This window comes from Dasypus novemcinctus, chromosome 13 (assembly GCF_030445035.2).
Source record: "Dasypus novemcinctus isolate mDasNov1 chromosome 13, mDasNov1.1.hap2, whole genome shotgun sequence".
Classification (NCBI taxonomy): Eukaryota; Metazoa; Chordata; class Mammalia; order Cingulata; family Dasypodidae; genus Dasypus; species Dasypus novemcinctus.
Window position 1 is genome coordinate 97,739,815 of NC_080685.1, and position 21,140 is coordinate 97,760,954.

At 36.8% G+C, this 21,140-nt stretch overlaps 1 protein-coding gene across 7 annotated transcripts in view; it reads right to left on the reverse strand.

Moving 5' to 3' along the window:
- The window catches only part of LPGAT1 (lysophosphatidylglycerol acyltransferase 1), a 97,353-nt gene that overhangs the window by 37,523 nt on the left and 38,690 nt on the right, over positions 1-21,140 (reverse strand). For all 7 annotated transcript variants that reach the window (XM_058275168.2, XM_004481004.5, XM_058275167.2 and 4 more), the window contains 4 exons: positions 17,425-17,543; positions 12,399-12,494; positions 6,883-7,156; positions 1,999-2,125 (listed from right to left, as the gene is read on the reverse strand). In XM_058275168.2, coding sequence (XP_058131151.1) covers positions 1,999-2,125; positions 6,883-7,156; positions 12,399-12,494; positions 17,425-17,543 — 616 coding nt within the window. The remainder of the gene's footprint in view (positions 1-1,998; positions 2,126-6,882; positions 7,157-12,398; positions 12,495-17,424; positions 17,544-21,140) is intronic.

The following is a 21,140-nucleotide window of genomic DNA, read 5'->3' on the forward strand; positions in this document are numbered from 1 at the left end:
CTTAAGTAACACCACGGCAGCTCTGTTCCCTCTTATGCCTTTCATTTATCCCAACTCTTTTTACCTGAACATGGGGTCTTTTCCACTCCTAATGTTGGTTTGATAATTATTCTCTATTAAATTTCTGGGAAGAAAAGGGAAGTACATCTCTCTCTTGTCCTAACACTTTTAGGGTATGTATGTGTGTGTGTATGTTTGTATAAATAAATAATGGGGCATTATTTATACTTCAATATTTTGAGATAGGATTCTATATCATAACATAATCTCTGCTAATCTAATCAGAATTTTCTTTCATATTTCTACGTCTGGTAATATACTTTCTATAAATAAATATATTTCTGAGAAGCTTCTTTTTTATTGAGTTTTTGTTTTTTTTTTTTAAGTCAAACTAACCATTTTCCATCTTCTTTCTACTATTTGGTTGTGCTCTTTAAACCAGGAGTCCCCCCCCCCCCTTTTTTTTTAAGTTCACAGGTCCTTTTAAGAGTAGAGTCAAAGCTACAAGCCTCCGCTGCAGAAAACTGCATATATACACAAAATTCTGCATATAGATTCAGTTGAAAAATTCTTTGAGGTCCATCCATGAGATCCAGATCAAGTAAATTTAAGAGACTTGTACTTGTTCCTATTAAAGTAATTTTGCTAAAAAAGGACGAATTCTTTAATTTTAATAAAAGATCCTCATTCCTTTTTTTCTGAGGATTTTTAAACTATAACCTCCTCTTTCAGTTAAAGAAGAAAAGTTAGATTAACTATAAAAGAATGCCTATATAATAAAATGCTTTCTTCCATGTCTTGGTTCTCTTTGGATATGATCTACTAGGGAGATTTATCCAATACCTACATATACCCAAAAGCCATGTATTCCTAATCCAGCATTAGAATTTAGCTTCACTTACAGATTAGAATTTTAAAACTTGCAGAAGGCTAAATTATGTTTTATATATATGAAAATATAACCATTCCTAAAAAAAATTCTTCCAGGGTATTTGCAGCACACTGCCTTGTAAAAAGGGATCAAAAATTAAGGAAAATTGACAAATTATATGGAAAAAAGTAAGAAAACAGTGATTAAGATTTACTTTCTTACCTTACACATGAACTTGATAATGCAGCAACATAAGTCCCACACATTCTAGTGTGTGACATTTTAGTTTATCAACATTTTATGTCATCCCTCACACATCAAAAACCCAAACTGCAATATTTAAAGTTTCAAATTCTTCCAACTGTGTCTTATATTTGTAAAACTCTGATGGTTTTCTTGTATGAAAACATGCTACTGATCTTCTGTCAATGGGTAGTTTATCTCTTGAATAGGGCTTTCATGCACTTGTGATCAACTTTGGGACCAATTCCTCACATTTGTAAGTTAGTTAGCATGGGTTAAGATATTTGACAAGGAAATAAAGTAAATCTCAATGGCCTATCAAATGAACAAATCTATCCATGCCTTAGCCCCATACTTTGATATATAAATATCCATATATATTTACATAAAACACTTTTTTAAAAGAAGAAATCTATATTAAAAAATCTTAAGAGGCAAGCACAGAGTACATATTCAATAAATATTTTTGTTAATATTTATGCAAATGAAAGTTATATTAAAATATTAAAATTTAACAGTGTAAGTCATATATAAATCAGTTTAATCAGTTAGCAATGATTGATTTAAAAATAAATTCTATTACTAATAATAGATATTTACTTCACCCAAGTGAGTATGAATTTATCCTTGATGTTTGCCCTTTAAGTTACTTTTACTCAAGAAGTTCAGGCAATCAAATAACCACAGTGACTCAAGAATGTCATTTTTAAGACTTGATCAATCAGTGAAAATAACGACTTCAAATATTTTCATAGCAAAATTTCAGCAATAGAATGATTTTGAGCTATTTCCTCTGTCATATTAAAAAATGTTAAAATATTCACACTGTCCTGAGGTAATGCTTTATATTGGATATACACCGAATACTAATATAGAATTCCTACCTGTAATGTACATGTGTGACTGTTGGTTTCCTGTATCCAAGGATCCAGGTTTGAATATCTATGGGTTCAGCTTTGGGATAAGCTATGGTTGTATCTATAACCCACTGGAGGCCTTTTGATTTGCTATCTAAGAACAAAGAAAAAAAATGACTTCAAACAAAATAAATTTGTTCACTAAATATAACATAATATAAATATAATAAAATCAAGATTTGTATTACTTCAGAGACATTAATAAATGTTGAAATAAGGCAACAAGAGTAAGCATTTTATTGACATATAATTGTCGGTTGCAGCTCTTTTCTAAAACAAAAGAAAAAACTCCCATTTTTAACATGAGTTACATAGAAATAAAGCAATAAAGCAACCTGTACTTTGGAAGGTACAAAAGGTAACTAACTACCCTTGGGGAGAGGGAATAGGGAAATTCTGTTTACTTTGGTCCTTTGCATGCTGTTTTTATTCCCAGCATGGGGTACACAAAGACGATCAAAAACTGAGAGGGGACTCCTCTCAGAGAATGCTGATAACCAGACTGTAAAGTATAATTGCCTATCCTTTGTTTGAAGTACTTTAGAGATACCTAAGAAAAAGAAACTCATTTTCAAGCATAGGGCCCCAAAATTCACTAGGAATCAGTAATATACTATTTTATATGTTTAAATAATTGAAAATTCAGTTTAAATACTTTAAAGATTTTAGAACATTCTGAAAGAAAAAAAAGCCATAGAAGAAATAAATAAAATTTAATTTTTAGATAACATATTACTAAAGGAATAAAGTTTATGTAAAGAAATATTTTTAAAAGTCACCAGTGAAAACCATGCTGAAATGCTTAGGGGTAAGAATACTGATGTTTGTACCTTATTTTGAAATGCATCAAAAACCCAGAATGGCTCAATGAACAGAGGGATGGATGGAGAGAGATAAGATAAAGGAAATATAGTAAAATATTAATTATAGAATCTAGTGGCCAGTTCATAGAGGCTAACTATAAAATTTTTTCAACTTTTATGTATGTTTCGAAATTTTATAATAAAATGATAGGAAAAAATGACCAGAGTTCAGTCTGAAATGTTAAATCACACAATAAAGGAAACAATATCAACCCTTTCAAAGTTAATCTGCCACAATGTAATTTTGTCATATATGTATGGACTACATATTTAAAACAAACCCAAAGGCATGGTTTAATTTATATGGAATAAAACACTAAATAGCTAATATAAATGCTAAAGAAAAAAAATATAAAGTACCAAAACCTAGAAAAGAAAATGGTAAAGCACAGACAAAACTAGTTTTCAGGTATACAACTTTCTAGAATTTATGATTTTTCTAAATAGCTATAATAAAACTGTTTAAAGTAAGACAAGTAATAAACTATTTTGCTCTGGTTATACCAGAAATTGTTTCTCTCCAAAGGGGAAAAACAATTTTTTTTTCTTTGCTATGGTACAATCAGTATGACAACTGCCCCTACCTTTCAGATTTAAAACACCACAGGGTTTGGCTGAGTGGACCTTCCTAAAAGACAAGTCTATTGGTGCAAATAAACCTATTTGGAAGATCTTAGCCTTTAAGTTGTGACTTGGCTGACACTGTCACTGTCTCTCCAGCAGTGAAGCTATTCTGAAACTTTCATTTTCTATTAAAAGACTCTTTGAATTTCTCTCTTTAATATACAATGAAAGATTAACAGAGCTGACTGCCAAGCACCTGCTTGAGAAAACTAAGGAAGTGCAATCTCACGGGTATTATTTCCACATCTGGTTCTTAAGGTAATTTAAAAACACATATTTCTGAAGTCAAATAAATTTGTTTTTATCTAAAGAATAGAAATAGAACAATGCTACTAAGAAAACAGGCCTAGTGAGATTCTTCCAGCTGTTCAATTTTTTATTTATCAAACTAATAGTGTCATAAACTTGTTCAAAACTATCTTCATGCTGTTGGCACAAATATCTTCTCCCAAACTTCACAATTCACCAGTTTATTTTCAAGATAGTTGCTTCTTTGAGTGTGGTTTGCTTTTTCCAGATTATAAACGCAATATATATTTTTTGGAGCAGGTATAGCTCAGTGATTGAGTGTATGCTCCGCATGTACGAGGTCCCGGGTTAAATCCCAGTACCTCCTAATAAAAAAAATTAAAAAATTAAAAAATAATATATATATATGTACACACACACACACTTATTATTATTATTATTTTTTTAAAGATTTATTTTTATTTATTTAATTCCCCTCCCCTCCCCCGGTTGTCTGTTTTCTGTGTCTTTTTGCTGCGTCTTGTTTCTTTGTCCGCTTCTGTTGTCGTCAGCGGCACGGGAAGTGTGGGCGGCGCCATTCCTTGGCAGGCTGCTCCCTCCTTCGCGCTGGGCGGCTCTCCTTATGGGTGCACTCCTTGCGCGTGGGGCTTCCCTACGCGGGGGACACCCCTGTGTAGCACGGCACTCCTTGCCCGCATCAGCACTGCGCATGGGCCAGCTCCACACAGGTCAAGGAGGCCCGGGGCTTGAACCGCGGACCTCCCATGTGGTAGACGGATGCCCTAACCACTGGGCCAAAGTCCTTTTCCCACACTTATTATTAAAAAACTGGAAAGTTCAGGAAAGTATTAAGAAATAGGGGGAAATCATCTATAATGTTACAATTCAGAGAAGCAATCACTAACATTTTGGTAACTTTCACTCATTTCCTACTTCCTTAGTACTTAAGTATTTGATTCCATACTGTTGTGTTTTTGTGTTTTTTCAAAGATTTATTTTTTAAATTTATTTCTCTCCCCTTCCGCCCCACCCCCCAGTTGTCTGCTCTCTGTGTCCATTCACTGTGTGTTCTTCTGTGATCGCTTCTATCCTTATCAGTGGCACCAGGAATCTGTGTTTCTTTTTGTTGCGTCATCTTGTTGTGTCAGCTCTCCATGTGTGCGGCACCATTCTTGGGCAGGCTGCACTTTCTTTCACGCTGGGCAGCTCTCCTTACGAGGCACACTCCTTGCACGTGGGGCTCCCCTACGTGGGGGACACCCCTGTGTGGCAGGGCACTCCTTGCACGCATCAGCACTGCGCATGGGCCAGCTGCACACGGGTCAAGGAGGCCCAGGGCTTGAACTGCAGATCTCCCATGTAGTAGGCGCACGCCCTATCCATTGGGCCAAGTCTGCTTCCCTGATTCCATACTGTTTTCACAACAGCTACATGTTCTCCCAAACCCACTAACATTATAGCATATCCATTTTTCAAAGCCAATAAACTTTCCATAAATATCTTTTGTAATGGCCATGTTGTATTCCATTGTATAGATATTTAATAATTACTTATCCATTCTCCCTTTTGCCTACTAAAGCTATTTCCAATATTTTTGATAGTGTAAATAAGGCTATGATAAACTTCTTTGCCTGTATTTCAGATTATTTTTTTGATAAATATTATTAGCAATAATAATAATTTTTCTTTTTTTAATTTCCCCTCCCCCTCCCCCACCTTGCTGTTTTTTTGCTCTCTGTGTCCATTCATTGTGTGATCTTCTATATCTATTTCTCTTTTCGTCTTCTTGTCTTTCTCCTCTAGGATTCATCAGGATTCGATCGTGGGGACCTCTGATGTGGAGAGAGGATCCCTGTCAATTGTGCCACCTCAGTTCCCGGTCTCTGCTGTGCATCACCTTGACTCTCCCTTTTGTCTTTCATTTGTTGTATCATCATCTTGCGGCATGACTCACTTGCGCAGGCACTGGCTCACTGCACGGGCACTAGGCTTGCTGCACAGGTACTGGCTTGCTGTGTGGGCACTCACGTGAGCACTTGGCTTGCCATGTAGGCGCTGGCACTCGGTTGGCCAGTCAGGCACCCACATGGGCACTCAGCTTGCCATATGGGCACTCGGCTCACTGCGTGGGCACTTGGCTCCCCACATGAGCACTTGGCTCGCCATGCCGGCACTGGCTCACTGCACGGGCATGCTTTCTCTTTTTTTTTTTCACAAGGAGGCCCCAGGGATAGAACCTGGGTCCTCCCATATGGTAGACAGAGGCCTTATCACTAGCGCCACATCTGCTTCCCATAATAACGTATTATTAACAATAATAAATAATACTTATTATTACCAATGAGTAATTAAGCCACTATTAAGGTTCCTCACACATACTGCATTAAGCCAAGCTGCATTAAGTTCATTCTCTGTAATAAAAATGAAGGAACAGGGGAGCGTGTATAGCTCATTGGTTTAAGTGCCTGCTTCCCATATACGAAATCCAGGGTTAAATGCCTGGTGCCTCTTAAGAAAAAAAAAAGATATAGAAATGACTAATAAACTTGAAAAACAAATCATAGATATACCAATGGAAATAGAAATGATATATGTTTATTTTTTACTTCTCAAATGAAGGAAATGGGTTTTTTAAAAGGAGGTATTAGGGATTGAACCCAGGACCTCATATATAGGAAACAGGTGTTCAATCAACTGAGCTACACCCACTCCCATGTTCCTTTTTTTTTAAACCTAGTAATTCCACTTCCAGGAATCTATACTACAGAAATAGCTCCACAAATATGTAAAAATATATTTGCAGGAATGTTTACTGAAGCTGTGGGAATGGCCAAAAGTAAGAGTAGGCAGGCAAGAGAAAGAAACATCTGCCTTTATGCATTTATGTTATTTGAATAAATTATTGTAATTATGGACTACTTTTGTAAACAGAAAAATTCAAAAATACTTATGTTTTCTCTTCCCCCTGAGTATTACTTATATTTGACAAAAAGAATTTTAAATATATGTTTAAAAAAGAATTACGAAAACAAAAAAGATCAACAGAGCCATCTTCTAGAACTACAGAAACCCTTTAATTCCAATAAGGAGAAAAAAATGCTAAAAATTATCATACCTAATTCTTTAGCATCTCCTCCTGCTGGAATTCCATTTTCCTGTCGTGCTACAAGTGCACTCAAAATAATCTTTGTTGCTCCAATCCTTGGCAGGGTGACATGTGTAAGAAATGGCAAGTTATTTTTCTTTGCAAATGCCTGACTTGTTTCTCGCCTCTTCCTGAGGAAGCCCCCTTCTGGAAATAAAACAATCCATTTTCGATCTCTGCTCCTGTAATTATTTTCTAGGTGCTTTTTTAAAAGAAGAAGTTGTTGGTCACGATGAGATCTTCCCTGGAAGGAATACACAAATAAAAGTATAGGTACATCTAAAATTGAAATGCCATAAAATTAAATAGAAAATAACAGCTTCTAAATTAAAAACCAATCATAGAATAATGAGCAAGATGGAGGCAGAGTAAGGAGCTCCAAGAGTCAGCTCATGCTACCAGACAGTAATCACCAAGGGCTATCTAAAACACCTGTTTGGGGGTTCCAGGAAACCAGAAGAGCACCCTGAGGCATCCTTGAAAGAATGGAAGGAGACTGCCCATCTGCAGAGAGGATTCATGAGTAGAGCACTCCATGCTGCGGAGGCTGGTGCCCATCCTCCACTGGTGATACAAGCCGCCTCGGGAGCTATTTCGTGGCTGGAGTTGGAAACTCCATTTCCCAAAAATGGGTAGGAAGAGACGGTTGGGCACCCACTTCAGCTACTGATTAGTAAACTCAGCTGGCTAAAGTATAATGCTAAGAACAGTTTCAACCTGTCCAAGTCCGAAAGAGGCTGGTAGATGCCATTTAACTCTGCACCCTGCATGAGGGGAAGGAGTGTAGACTGAAAATCACAGTGATGGTAGAGACTGGCTTCTTTCCACCCAGATCAGATTGCAGCTCTAACCTAAGCCCCAGCCCAACCTCCAGCAGGGAGGAAGCTGGAGGAACATGCACCAGCCTCTCCAGGAAACTACAAGCCAAGCTGCAGAGGCTGGCAATCATTCTACTCTGGTGGTGCAAGCCACCTCTGGAGTTATTCTGTGGCTGGAGTTGGAGGCTCCATTTGCCAGAAATGGAGGAGAGAGAGACAGTTGGTCACTGGCTTCAGCTACTGATTGGTGGATTCAACTGGCTGAAGTGTAACGACCTGCACCAGCCTCTCGGCATAACTGCAGGTACATTCGGCTGGCATAGACTGAATAGTCGGAAGTCTACTGGGGCAACTGTGGCCATTTTGGACCCACATGGCATAGACTGCTGCCCACATGTGCAGCTCTATCCCCATGCCAGTCAGGAGAGGAAGGGTGTGCTTCATCAGTCTTTCTGGGGAACTACAGTCTAGGCTGCATAACTTGGATTATTATACATATACACTAGCAAAATAGATTAAGAAAATATGAGCCATCAATATGTTATCTGCAAGAGACTCACTTTAGACACAAGGATACCAACAGATTGAAAGTGAAAGGCAGAAAAAGATATTTCATGCATGCAGTAATGAAAAAAAAAAAAAAAAAGCCAGAGTAGCTATACTTATATCAGATGAAATAGACTTTAAAAGACACCAGTTAATACGCAATCTGAGGAGGAAGTCAGGAAAAAAATTCCATTTACAATAGCAACTAAAAGAATCAAATATTTAGGAATAAACTTAACCAATGATGTAAAGCACTTGTATACAGAAAACTACAATGCATTGTTAAAAGAAATAAAAAAGATCTAAATAATTGGAAGAGCAATCCATGCTTATGGTTTGGAAGACTAAATATCATTAAGAAGTCAATTCTACCCAAATTGATATACAGATTCAATGCAATCCCAATAAAAACTCCTCCAGCATTTTTAAAATAAATGGAAAACACAATTATCAAATTTATTTGGAAGGGTAAGGGGTCCCAAATAGCCAGAAACATCTTTAAAAGGAAAAGCAAAGTTGGAGGGCTCTCACTTCTGAACTTTAAATCATATTACCTAGCTACAACGGTAAAAAAAAACAGCATAGTACTGGCATAAAGACAAATAGACTAATGGAACCAAACTGATAGTTCAGAAATAGACCCTCACATCTATAGTCAAGTGATTTTTGACAAGCCTGTCAAACCTACCCAGCTCAGGCAGAATGGTCCATTCAACAAATGGTGCTGGGAGAAAGGTAAATCCATAGCCAAAAGAAAGAAAGAGGACCCCTATCTCACACCTTATACAAAAATTAACTCAAAATAGATAAAAAAACTAAATATAAAAGCAAGAACTATAAAGCTTCTAGAAGAAAATGGACAAAAACATCTTCAAGACCTTGTGGTATATGGTGGATTCTTGATGGAGATAAGAGGAGAATTGAGATGAACTACTGATTCTTAATGTATGTAGAAGTTTTAAGTAACTTTACTCTAAAAGTGTGGAAATGTAGAGAGTTAATGGTAACCCATTATAGTGAATAATAACTGGTTTATAAATGGGAATATGGCTGGAAAGGGTAGTCTAGGGATGTAAATGTCAACTGAAAGAAAGCTAGAGAATAATACAGGGACTGAATAACACAATAAGCCCAGATGTGGATGAGAATTGTGGTTGATGGTACAGATGCAAGAGTGTCCTTTCTGAATTAGAGCAGATATACACCATTATTGCAGGGTGGTGGAAATGTGGAGAAGCATGGGAAAAATACAATTGGAGTGACATATAGACTGTGGTTAATATCAATCCTGTAATATTCATGCATCTATGCCAAAGGTGTACTGTGTTGATAGAGGGGGAGTATGGAAAAAGTGTGCCAAATGTATACTATGGACCATGCTAATGGTAATAGTCTAATGATATCATCTCACAATCTGTAACAAATGTTCCACCACAGTGTGGTATGTTGATGGAGGGTTATTATATGGGAATTCTACACATGAGCATGATTGTTTTTTAAGTTCACAACTTCTGTAATAAAAATATATTTTAAAAATAATAATAGGGTGGGTTGGGGAAGAAATACACCAAATGTAAGATGACTATAGTTAGTAGCAAGATTTTGACTATATTCTTTCAAAATTTATAACAAATGTCTCACAACAATGCAAGGTATTGGTGGTGGGTTGAAGTATGGAGCCCCTGTATGATGTTATGCATGCTTGCGTTGTAAGTTCACAACTTTTACTATACACTTATTGTTTATGTATGCTCATGTATGAATGATATAAAATAATAATAATAATATGGTGGGTTGGGGGGGAAATACACCAAATGTAAGATACTTTGGTTATCTCCCCTTATCCCCCCACCTCAGTTATCTGTTCTCTGTGTCTATTTGCTGTGTCTTCTTTGTCCACTTCTGTTGTTGTTAGTGGCACGGGAATCTGTGTCTCTTTTTGTTGCATCATCTTCTTGCATCAGCTCTCCGTGAGTGCAGCATCATTCCTGGGCAGGCTGCCCTTTCTTTCACGCTGGGCGGATCTCCTTACGGGGCGCGCTCCTTGCACGTGGGGCTCCCCTACGTGGGGACACCCCTGCATGGCAGGGCACTCCTTGCGTGCATCAGCACTGCACAAGGGCTAGCTCCACACGGGTCAAGGAGGCCCGGGGTGTGAACCACAGACCTCCCATGTGGTAGACGGATGCCCTAACCACTGGGCCAAGTCCACCGCCAACAGTAATATTTTGAGGATGCTTTTTCATCGTTTGTTAAAAATGTTTCACAACAAAGCAAGGTATTGGTGGTAGGGTGAAATATGAGAGCCCTGTATAATGTTACACGTTTGTTTTGTAAGTCTACAACTTGTACACTTATTGTTTATGTATGAGCGATACAATTCAATACATTTTTTAAATGAAAAACTAATAAAAACAAACCCACTCACAGAATAGTGATTTTCCCCACTTACTTCCTTTTTTGACCAGTGGTAAAAATAGAGAAATTTTTAGGACTTAAACCCCTTGTGTGTCCATGTGTGTGTGGAGGAAGGAGGAAAGGCAAATTGCTCTGATTGTTCCTGAAAATTCATTCATTTATGAACTCATTGACTATTTACTGAGCAGGCATTATATGGTTGTCCTGGATACCAGAGATAAGGGGAATAAATAAGACAACCTCTTGCAGTTTATGTTCTAGTGGAGAAGATAATCTACAAGGAGTGTTAATAAATAATTCAATGTTATTAGGAAGAAAAGCAGAGTAAAAGAATAGAGAGGGTCAAAAAGGCCAGGAAAAGCAGCTCTGAGGAGGTGACACTTGAGCAGACGCTGTTATGTAAGGGAACAGCACTATGAAGAGCAGCGGCAGTGTTCCAGGTAGGGAGCACAGGAAAGACAAAGGCCCTTAAGGCGGGGAACAAGTTTGGCAAATCAAAGACAGTACAAAGGCCAGAGTGGCCAAAGAATGAGGAATGAGGAAGACAGAGGCAGGAGGCGAAATTGGAGAGGCAGGCGGAGATGAGATAAGAAGGGCCAGCTTAAGTAATTGGGGATGGGAAATCACTGAATAGTTCTGACAGAGAGTGTCGTGATCTTATTGACATTTTAAGAAATTCTTCTGCTACTGTAACAAAAAAACTACAGGAAACAAGTTGGGAAACACTGCAGTAGTCCAGACCAGGGAGTATAATGAGATGTAGTGAGATGTAGCTACGTTCAGGAAAAAAATTTGAAGGTAAAGCTAACAGGATATACTGATGGACTGGATCTTAGTTGTGAGCAAAAGTAAAAAGAATTACTTGGAAACTGAAAAGAGGAATCCAGGAAATTTGGAGGAAGGCCCAAAATCACAAGTAAATATATTTTCCAGCCAGCAAAATTACAGAAGCTCCCCATAATAATTAGTATGTTTTCAGTCTTTGGATTAAATGCATTTCAAATGCAAAACAAGACATTTTCTAACTAGTTACTCCATTGAATTATGATTAAGCTAGTTATTAAGTTCCCAAGACTACATGTAAAATATTTTTACTATTCTTGGGAATATCTAGTAGAAGCAAGAGACTTTTTTTCCTTCACATTAATAATCCCCTTCCCCCTAGTCAAGATTTTTATTAGTAATCTATCAGGGGGGAAATATTGCTCTTGAATAGAAAAGAATCTTCAAATCTTCCATATACTTTTAAATGTGGACTTTACGTATGTAACAAAATGTATTAATAAAAGGGCAATGTTTTGGAGAACATAATTTTCTACTTTTAGCCCAAAGTATACCAATAATTTTGTATAATTTTTCCCCTCCATGATCTGAGGATCATCACTACAATGAGGGGGCTACTGTTTTTTAATTCTCATTTATTCACATAGCTAAGAAGTGGAAGAGCAAGGATATATGACAGTTGCTTGATAAATGTTTACTTAAACTGATTTATATCCTAAATAGGAATGGGGTAGAGGTATGAATATTTGCATTAACGGCCTATCAATACTTATGCAAATTCAAATTCAGATCGAAATAAGTGTTTTAGGTAACAGATTCAGAATACTAGAACTGGTTCTACCTATTATGATTGGCTTTGTTACGCCTCTTTTTACAATAAAGAATCAGCTATCCACTGTGGAAAAAATGCTCATTACTTACCTGCCTTATAAAGAAGTCTCCATGAATTAGAGAAACAATTCCGAAGTTTGTGTACTTAAAAATATGATCCATCAACCACATCATCTGAGCAACCACCTAAAATATTTAAAAGCAAGAAATAATTAAATATTGGAGAGAAGAAATCTGACTATAGTCTACCCAGATCTCTAACTTTTAAATATAGTCATCTAAGCATCTATTAATTTAAATATCTTAAATCTAATGTCATTTCTACAAATAAAGTACAGTTACTAATAGAGTTTACATGAAAAATTACAGGTCTTGATTGAAAGTCTGGGAATCCTAAATCATAGCTGTATCAATATATACCAAATGAAGCTGAACTAGCTTCTTAAACTTGAAATTAATGATTTCAAATTTTTTTGTACCCTAAAGAAAGTCTCTGGTAATCCTTATCTAATTTATAAAATGATTTTGAAACAATACAATAAAATGGTTAAAGTTATCAACATAGGATTATATGTTTAATAAGTACTAAGGCTTTATAAAATGTGAGTGTACCTTGACGGCTAAATAAATTTGGCTAAATAAAACTGCTAAGTAATCTTCAAAATAAAAGAATACTTAAAAACTCAATTAAGAGAATGATTTATAAGTTCAATTATATTATGAAAAATATTTGTTAGTTTATGCAAGGCTATACTCAGCTAGGATAAAGTCATTTATAGAGCCTTAATCCTTAAATACAAAAATATTATCCATTGCTGATAAGAGTTAATACCCATAATGAGAGCAGAAGACTTTATTTCAAGGAAATTTCATAATTAAAAGTGTAAACCAGGTCTAATTAATGAACGGGTTAATTGTTCCTCCCTGCTGAAGAATAGCATTCCTTGTTATAAGTCTTTTTTTATTCCCCTTCCCTTCCCTCTCCCCTCTCCCCACCCTGCTGTTTTTGTTTTCTGTCTTCTCCTTTCTCTTTGTGATCTTCTGTATCTATTTCTTTTTGCATTCTCATTTTTTTCTCCTCTAGGTTTCACCAGGATTTGATCCTGGGGACCTCTGATGTGGAAAGAGGTTCCCTCTCAGCTGTGCCCCTCACTTCCTGGTTTCTGCTGCACTTCACCTTGACTCTCCCCTACATCTCTCTTTTGTTGCATCATCATCTCACTGTGTCACCAACTTGCACAGGCACTGGCTCACCACGTGGGCACTCACATGGGCACTCGGCTCACAATGCAGGGACTGGCTCGCCACACGGGCACACTTTTTCTTCTTTTTCACCAGGAGGCCCCAGGGATGAACCCGGGTCCTCCCACATGGTAGGCAGAAGCCCTATCACTTGAGCCACATCCGCTTCCCCTTGTTACAAATCTTAAAGCAAAACTATAACCTCAATCAAGAATGCAATAGATGCCTACTTTGGTTTCCCATGGGAACAGTAAATGTAAACATTACTGCTCACCCATCAAAATGGATGAACTTATATATCAGGAAAAAACTAAGCACTGACTAAGGGAAAAGCTCAGTTTTATAAAAGCCCACAGATAATATAGTCTTAAAGCTTCTGCCTTAATTTTTCCAGAATCAGTAAACAGTTCAGTTACACAACTCCTACTACATCAGCTTTACTATTATAGAATGAAGATAGATGTACAGTGATAATCACCACCATCTCATTTCTCAATCTTGATTTGCTTTGCTTTGCAATGATGACTACTCAGTTTAAATAAATTGAAATTTGAACCTAAAGGAATTTGCCAAAAAGTACCTTAGGAAATAAACAAACAAACAAAAAACCAAGAGGATTCCAACCTATAAACTACTTCAGCTTTATATACAGTATGAAGTTTATTTGCAATTTTCTGGCCTCTCTGTTTAAAATACCAATACTACAGTAACTAGCTTTTATGTGTAACCTTAAGGTATACTCATGGTAGTTTTACCTCTTCAGTTAGAAAGGTCACCTAAAACAAATAAATTGCCATAATACGCCAAAAGTATATTCTGGGCTTTCTATGGATAATTCCATCCTCTCTAACTTATTTTATTTTATTTTTTTAAAGATTTATTTATTTATTTAATTTCCCCCCCTCCCCTGGTTGTCTGTTCTTGGTGTCTATTTGCTGCGTCTTGTTTCTTTGTCCGCTTCTGTTGTCGTCAGCGGCACGGGAAGTGTGGGCGGCGCCATTCCTGGGCAGGCTGCTCTTTCTTTTCACGCTGGGCGGCTTTCCTCACGGGCGCACTCCTTACGCGTGGGGCTCCCCCACGCGGGGACACCCTTGCGTGGCACGGCACTCCTTGCGCGCATCAGCACTGCGCATGGGCCAGCTCCACACGGGTCAAGGAGGCCCGGGGTTTGAACCGCGGACCTCCCATATGGTAGACGGACGCCGTAAAAAGCACTCCTTACGCGTGGGGCTCCCCCACGCGGGGACACCCTTGCGTGGCACGGCACTCCTTGCGCGCATCAGCACTGCGCATGGGCCAGCTCCACACGGGTCAAGGAGGCCCGGGGTTTGAACCGCGGACCTCCCATATGGTAGACGGACGCCGTAACCACTGGGCCAAAGTCCGTTTCCCTCTCTAACTTATTTTAGGGGAAACATGTACAAGTCAATAGAGCTTATTAAACATCTATAAAGTTCTTTCAACAGAAACAAAATTTCTTAATTTTATAATAAATTGCCATGAAAGAGTAAGACTCACCATTTCACAGATACTTATTAAAAATGTAGCTGCTCATTCAGAAAATACAGTCAATCCTTTGTTTCATATTCCTCAAAATAGAGGATCTGTAAACACAAGTTGCCCAAATCAACTCTGTCAATGTTTAATAGGCTTGTCCCTCAGAACTTTGTGAAGTATTGCCAAAGGACAAAATTGATTGACATCAATTATTCTTTATCTGGAACCACATATTTTCTGCATATTTAGACATCTAGAGAGGCTTAAATAAAGGTTCTTGTACTTTGTGTCCTTTTTACAGTAATGTCTATGATTCTCCATTGGGTGAATTTGGAAATTTATAGGACATTTTTGGTTGTCACAATGACTATGGAACACTGTCAACATTTAGAGAGTAGCAGCTGGGGTTACAAAACTTCCAGCAATGCCCAGGACAGTTAAGAACAGCAGCGTTTTCCTATCAAAACACCAAAATAGTACCCCCATTGAGAAATGCCAGCAGGGTACACCAAAAAGCCCACTAAATTAAAAAAGTTATGTTACAATCACATCACCATTAAACTAATTTTTAAAAACTGGCCCACAATTTAGCATTTAGTGTTCCTTCTTAGAATGTACCCATGGAGTTTACAATAAACATTCCTACGTACAAATATAAATTAATACTACCCTGTACTTATTAGGAAGATTACAATGCTTCTACCCTATATTCCTCATTTACTCCCTTATGACAGAAGATGATAAATTCTTCTGGGTTTCAAATTATTCAGTAATACAAAAGCACTATAAAAATGTTCAGCATTAACTAATTTGCAAATAAAAGCAAATTATTCTGAATAGAAAAATAACTCTAGACAAAGAAATGCAAACCATGTTATAAAAGTAAACAATACTTTCTTTTGTTCATATGATTGGTGAATTTCTGATAGCCTAATATTCTGGTTAATACAGTTATCTATGTCAAACTGAAGTTAGAATACAGTTAGACATATTTATACCAATCATTTTCATCATTCTTTGAGATTCAAAACCATGTAAGGACATTATAGGCCCTCAAAATAATCACTATATATGTAATTATTATATCAACAAAAATAAAGTGCTAAAGTTAATTGGAGTTTCTTGTTGTAAACTATTAAGAGTTTTTAAAAATTTTGACATCATGGATTTAGAGAACAGTCAAATATTATTATAAATGCAAATATACTCATATAGTGTTATTATAGGAATTGAATTTATTCTATATTCCAGCAAGGCTATGTCTCTGGAATAAGCAAGGAGAACAAATTCCTCAATAATCAAATAAATATTTTCCTTTCATCTCACCCATTTTCTGACCCCACCCTGACCTACTGAATTAAAATTTCTAAGACCTAAAACATAGCAGGCTTATTCCTGCCTCTTAGTTTTCGCTAGGTTCATTTAACTTAGGAAAAAGGCCCTTGATTCACCTCTCTGGCTAACAAAATTCTACTTACTCTTCAAAGGTAACTTTATGTTCACTCCCCTCTCTACAAAGTTTTCTATTCAATCAGATCCATGGTAAGCTCACTCTCCAATGAATATCTCTCACTTTACAATTAAGTATTTTTTATGACCCCCTCCCTTCACCCACCACTGGACTAATAAACTTCTGGATAAGAATGATGGTGTTTTATACTTTTTATATTCGCTAACCATGTATATTAAGTACTTAACCTCTATTGATTTGTATCTTTACTATCAGGCCAAATATTAACTACATTAATTTCACAAACTTTCTATTCATTTGGCTTTCTATGAACATAACTTTTTAAAATTCTCCTAGGGTATTAGTTCTTCTAAACTCTTTATTTATCTTAAAATCCACCCAGTTTATAGCTACATTTTAGTTATCAAAATAAGTAATATAAAATCAACAGTTTAAATATAGCCCCAGTAAGGACAAAATAGCCCCAACATCTTCCTTTTCAATTCACTTTGCCAATGAAATTCAAAATAACATTTATTTATATTCTTTCGGCTAAAGATCCCAAGATCACCTAATTGACTAACCACTTTTACTTTTTTGTCTAAAGTAATACTGCTTTTTGTGTTTGTATTTCTCAGACTGGCCATCTACCATTTCACCTCAAAACTGTCCCAATTTGACCCACACTCACTTTGTTTTCATTTTGGTAACTTTTTTAAAAAGATCTCTAAATTTCCCACCTGGAGTAACTTAGAATTATGTTGAGTCTTTTAAAAAATACTTTCTACATTTTCAAGAAAAGTATACATTTAAGTCTAATGTGTATATCATAATACAAAGGAACAAATAAGTTATCAACCATAACACAGGGGGAAAAATTGTCCCTCCCTTTCTGGGTGTCTACCGCTTGCTTTCAGCATAGCTTACCAGTCCTTTGTTCTGCAGGCACATCATCAGAGTGCACACATCTCCTGTCGCTTGATGATTCACCAACATCACTGCTTCATCCTTTGAAATTGCTTCAATATCTTCTCCCCATTCCATCACTGTAAAAATAAAAAGTTCCAAGCTTTCATTTTAAAGATTTTTATATTATCATAAACCTTATATTAGAAAAACTGGTGTACATTAATGATGATGCACCACCTAGCTAAAATTTCTGAAAGGTTATTAAGTTTATTCCCTATAAAAATCAGGATGGCAATATAACATTTTATAGGGCCCATTGATCAAACTGTAAAAAGGTCAAACCTTTGACCTAGAAATTCTACTTCTAGGCATTTATCCAAATAGGCAAATATTTATAAAGGATGTTTATTACAATTTAAATGTTCGCTCACAGGGAAATGTAAAAGAATGGAGGGAATCTATACATGCTAACCCAGAAATTATTTATATATGTTTACCCATCTTATTGTCCAGTGAAGAAAGAAAATCATGAAACACTATATATAATATGATAGTACCTCTTTAAAGGAAAGGTAAAATTTATATGTTAGTTTATTCCTTAAAAACTCTGGGCAGGGGAGGACCTAAGATAGCGACAGAGTAGGAAACCCTAACAATCAGCCCATCCCATAGGACAACTAATAATTGTTTCACAACAATGCAAGGTGGTGGTAGTGGGGTAATGTACAGGACCCCTGTATGATGATATACATGTTTGTTTTGTTAAGTTTATAACTTATACTATACACTTAATGTTCAGGGATGGTCACGTATGAATGATAAACTTCAGTTTTTTAAAAGTTAAGAAAAAAAAACTGGGCAAATGAATTCCAAACCTAGATATTAGTAGTGATCAGTACTGGGAGGTAGTTCCCAGAGTTATTGAAATCCTACCTTATAATAATATACACAAACATTGCAAAAACATATAAACATGCATTGGTTTTAAAATTAGAAACTAATAAAAACACTGAATTTTTAAAAAATCTCTTGATGAAAAAGTAATTGCATCAAAACCTATATGAACAATCTAAGCAAATGAGTGATATTTCAATGTAATTATCCCTCACTGTATAGTAAATTTACTTCTCAGAAAAAATAAAATTAAGCCTAAGTTTTCAAACATCAGTCTACTACAAAGAAGCTTCCAGATAAAGTTCATGTGTGACTTGAATGCCAGAGGCTGATTATAAATGAGTATTCACTGTTACCCCATCCTCATTTTACTTACTGCTATAAGGAAAGAAGTCAAGCCACCTGTATATAACAGTTCTGCTTGAAATAGGGCTGGGGAGACCTGGGGCTCACCTGCTTCATCTCCCCCAGCTCCCCCTCTTCCCACTGACCCCCCACCACCACTCCAAGATGGAACTGCTCCTCATAATATAGTGGAGCTCCTCAGAGTTCATTTGAGAAAAGAGCCCTGCTGATTTTTTTTTTCTACTGGCACCCATTTAAGCAAGACATCTATTCATTCATTTTTAAGTTCTGAAATTTTGTATGAAGGAATGTTTCTGCTATGTAGCAGTTTGATATAATTGACGAATTCCAAAAAGAAATATTGGATTATGCTTGTAATCCGATCTGTACTTGGGCATGATTGAGTTATGATTAGGGTGTTGTGTCCCCACCCCTTTGTGGGTGGGGACTCACAGATAAAAGGCATGGCGAAGAACAGAGTTGAGGATTTCTGAGAGTTTGATGCTGAAGACCCGGGAAGTCAGCACCCAGAGGAAAGAGAAGCCAGCACCAGGAAGGAAGGAAACTTGAACCCAGAGTAAAGCAAGCCCCAGGAATGTATGAACCCAGGAAGCCTGAACCCTTCCAGACATCATCAGCCATCTTGCTCCAAGTAGACTTTGGTGAGGGAAGTAACTTATGCTTTATGGTCTGGTATCCTGTAAGCTCCTACCCAAATAAATGCCCTTTATAAAAGCCAACCAGTTCCTGGTATTTTGTATCAGGACCCCTTTGGCTGACTAATACAGCTGGGTTGAACATATATTAAGATGTGGCACCTACCTGTAAAGAGAAATATTCACTATGAATACTCAAAGAGCTTACAAGATATGTGAAAATAGTACCATATTATTTTAAATGAATGTAGCATGAGAAGTACATTAAGGGAACTTTAACTATGATGTCAGATGATTCTTAGGAATAGACGTAGACCACCAAGAGATATCAGCCTCTTGAAAAATGTAGCAGCACCAATTTTCCTTCAGAGTGGACTTTCCTTTCTCAAGTTTCCAGTTCAGTTCCTCTGATAAGCCAACTTTACTGAAACATAGCTAAAAATCTGATATATCTCATGTTGCTGAGGGAAGTATAAATTGGTACAATCCTTTGGGCAACATATATCAATATTTTGAAATCCAGAAACGTTTTTATCCAAAAATTCTACTTCTAAGAATTCATCCCACAGATATTCTCATTTAGGTCCAAAATGACACATATGCAAAGCTATTTACTGCAGCATTGTTCATAAGAGCAAAGATGAAAACAAACTAAAGAGGGGGATTAATTTTTTAAATTTTTATATGGAATGACATAATGTAAATACTAAAAGCAATCCATACAACAATGTGTAAAAGAGGCCACCAGTTGGGTTTAAAAAACAGATGGAGGAGACTGTACAATTTTCTAAATTTTTAGGTTACCTTGTTTTACATTATGGTTTACACTTTAGCTTATAGACTTCTATACATTTTGGCTGTAATTCAATATGTCCTATATCCACCATTGCATGATCTTGTGTAGACTATATTTACTAAATTCAAACTTCCTATACCATGGCCCTTTTAACGACCCTTCAATGGAGACACTCACACACAGACACACATTTCATTCATCCATTCTTTACTGAATAAATCACTGTCAAGCACTGTTGGGGTTGGGGATATAAAATAAAAATGAACATTTCAAGTGTTATTCAAATGTGAATAGCAGCTAAAACTCTCAAAGTCTAGCTTGGTTCTATAACTACAGGGCTACTAAGTGATAATGTGGACAGTGTGACATCACAGAAGATGGTGGAACAGGAGTTCCAGGAATTGGTCCTTCTGTTAAAACTAACTATTGATCCAACAAGAACTATTACAATCAACTATTTTGGAACTCAGAAGTCTGGCTGGAACATTTGCACATCCAGGTGACTGCTCGATGAAGAAAGAGGTTGGTAAATTCTGGTCTTTTGTATAGTGGCTACCATTCCCTGTCCTGCAGCCCTGCAGCCAGGGGGACAGCTGGCACACATTCCCTGTATGGCTTGCTAGTGCCAGGGTGGGTAATAAGGACACTGTCCTCTAATAATTGGGACTGTGTATTTTGATTTGCCTGGCAGGTCACTGAGGGACTGGCACAGAGGCTGCCCATTGTTTCAGTGAGATTTCCTGGGCTGTGTCTGTCAAAGAAGTTTAAAGAGACAGAACAACTTTTCTGCTTTGTTCTTGGATTCAGCCAGTCAAGAAGTCTTTGTCCACTGACCAAAAAGATAACGGAACAGATACATCAGTGACCACACACAACAAGTATTTGCAAAATAGTTTGGAAAAGTCACTCATCTAAATGGACAACTGCAATCCTCAACAAGAAACAACAGCAATATCTGGGGAGAGAGGGGAATCTGATTTCCAATTACCACATTACAATATTCGAAATGTCAAGTTCTCAACAACAAATCATCAATGCATACA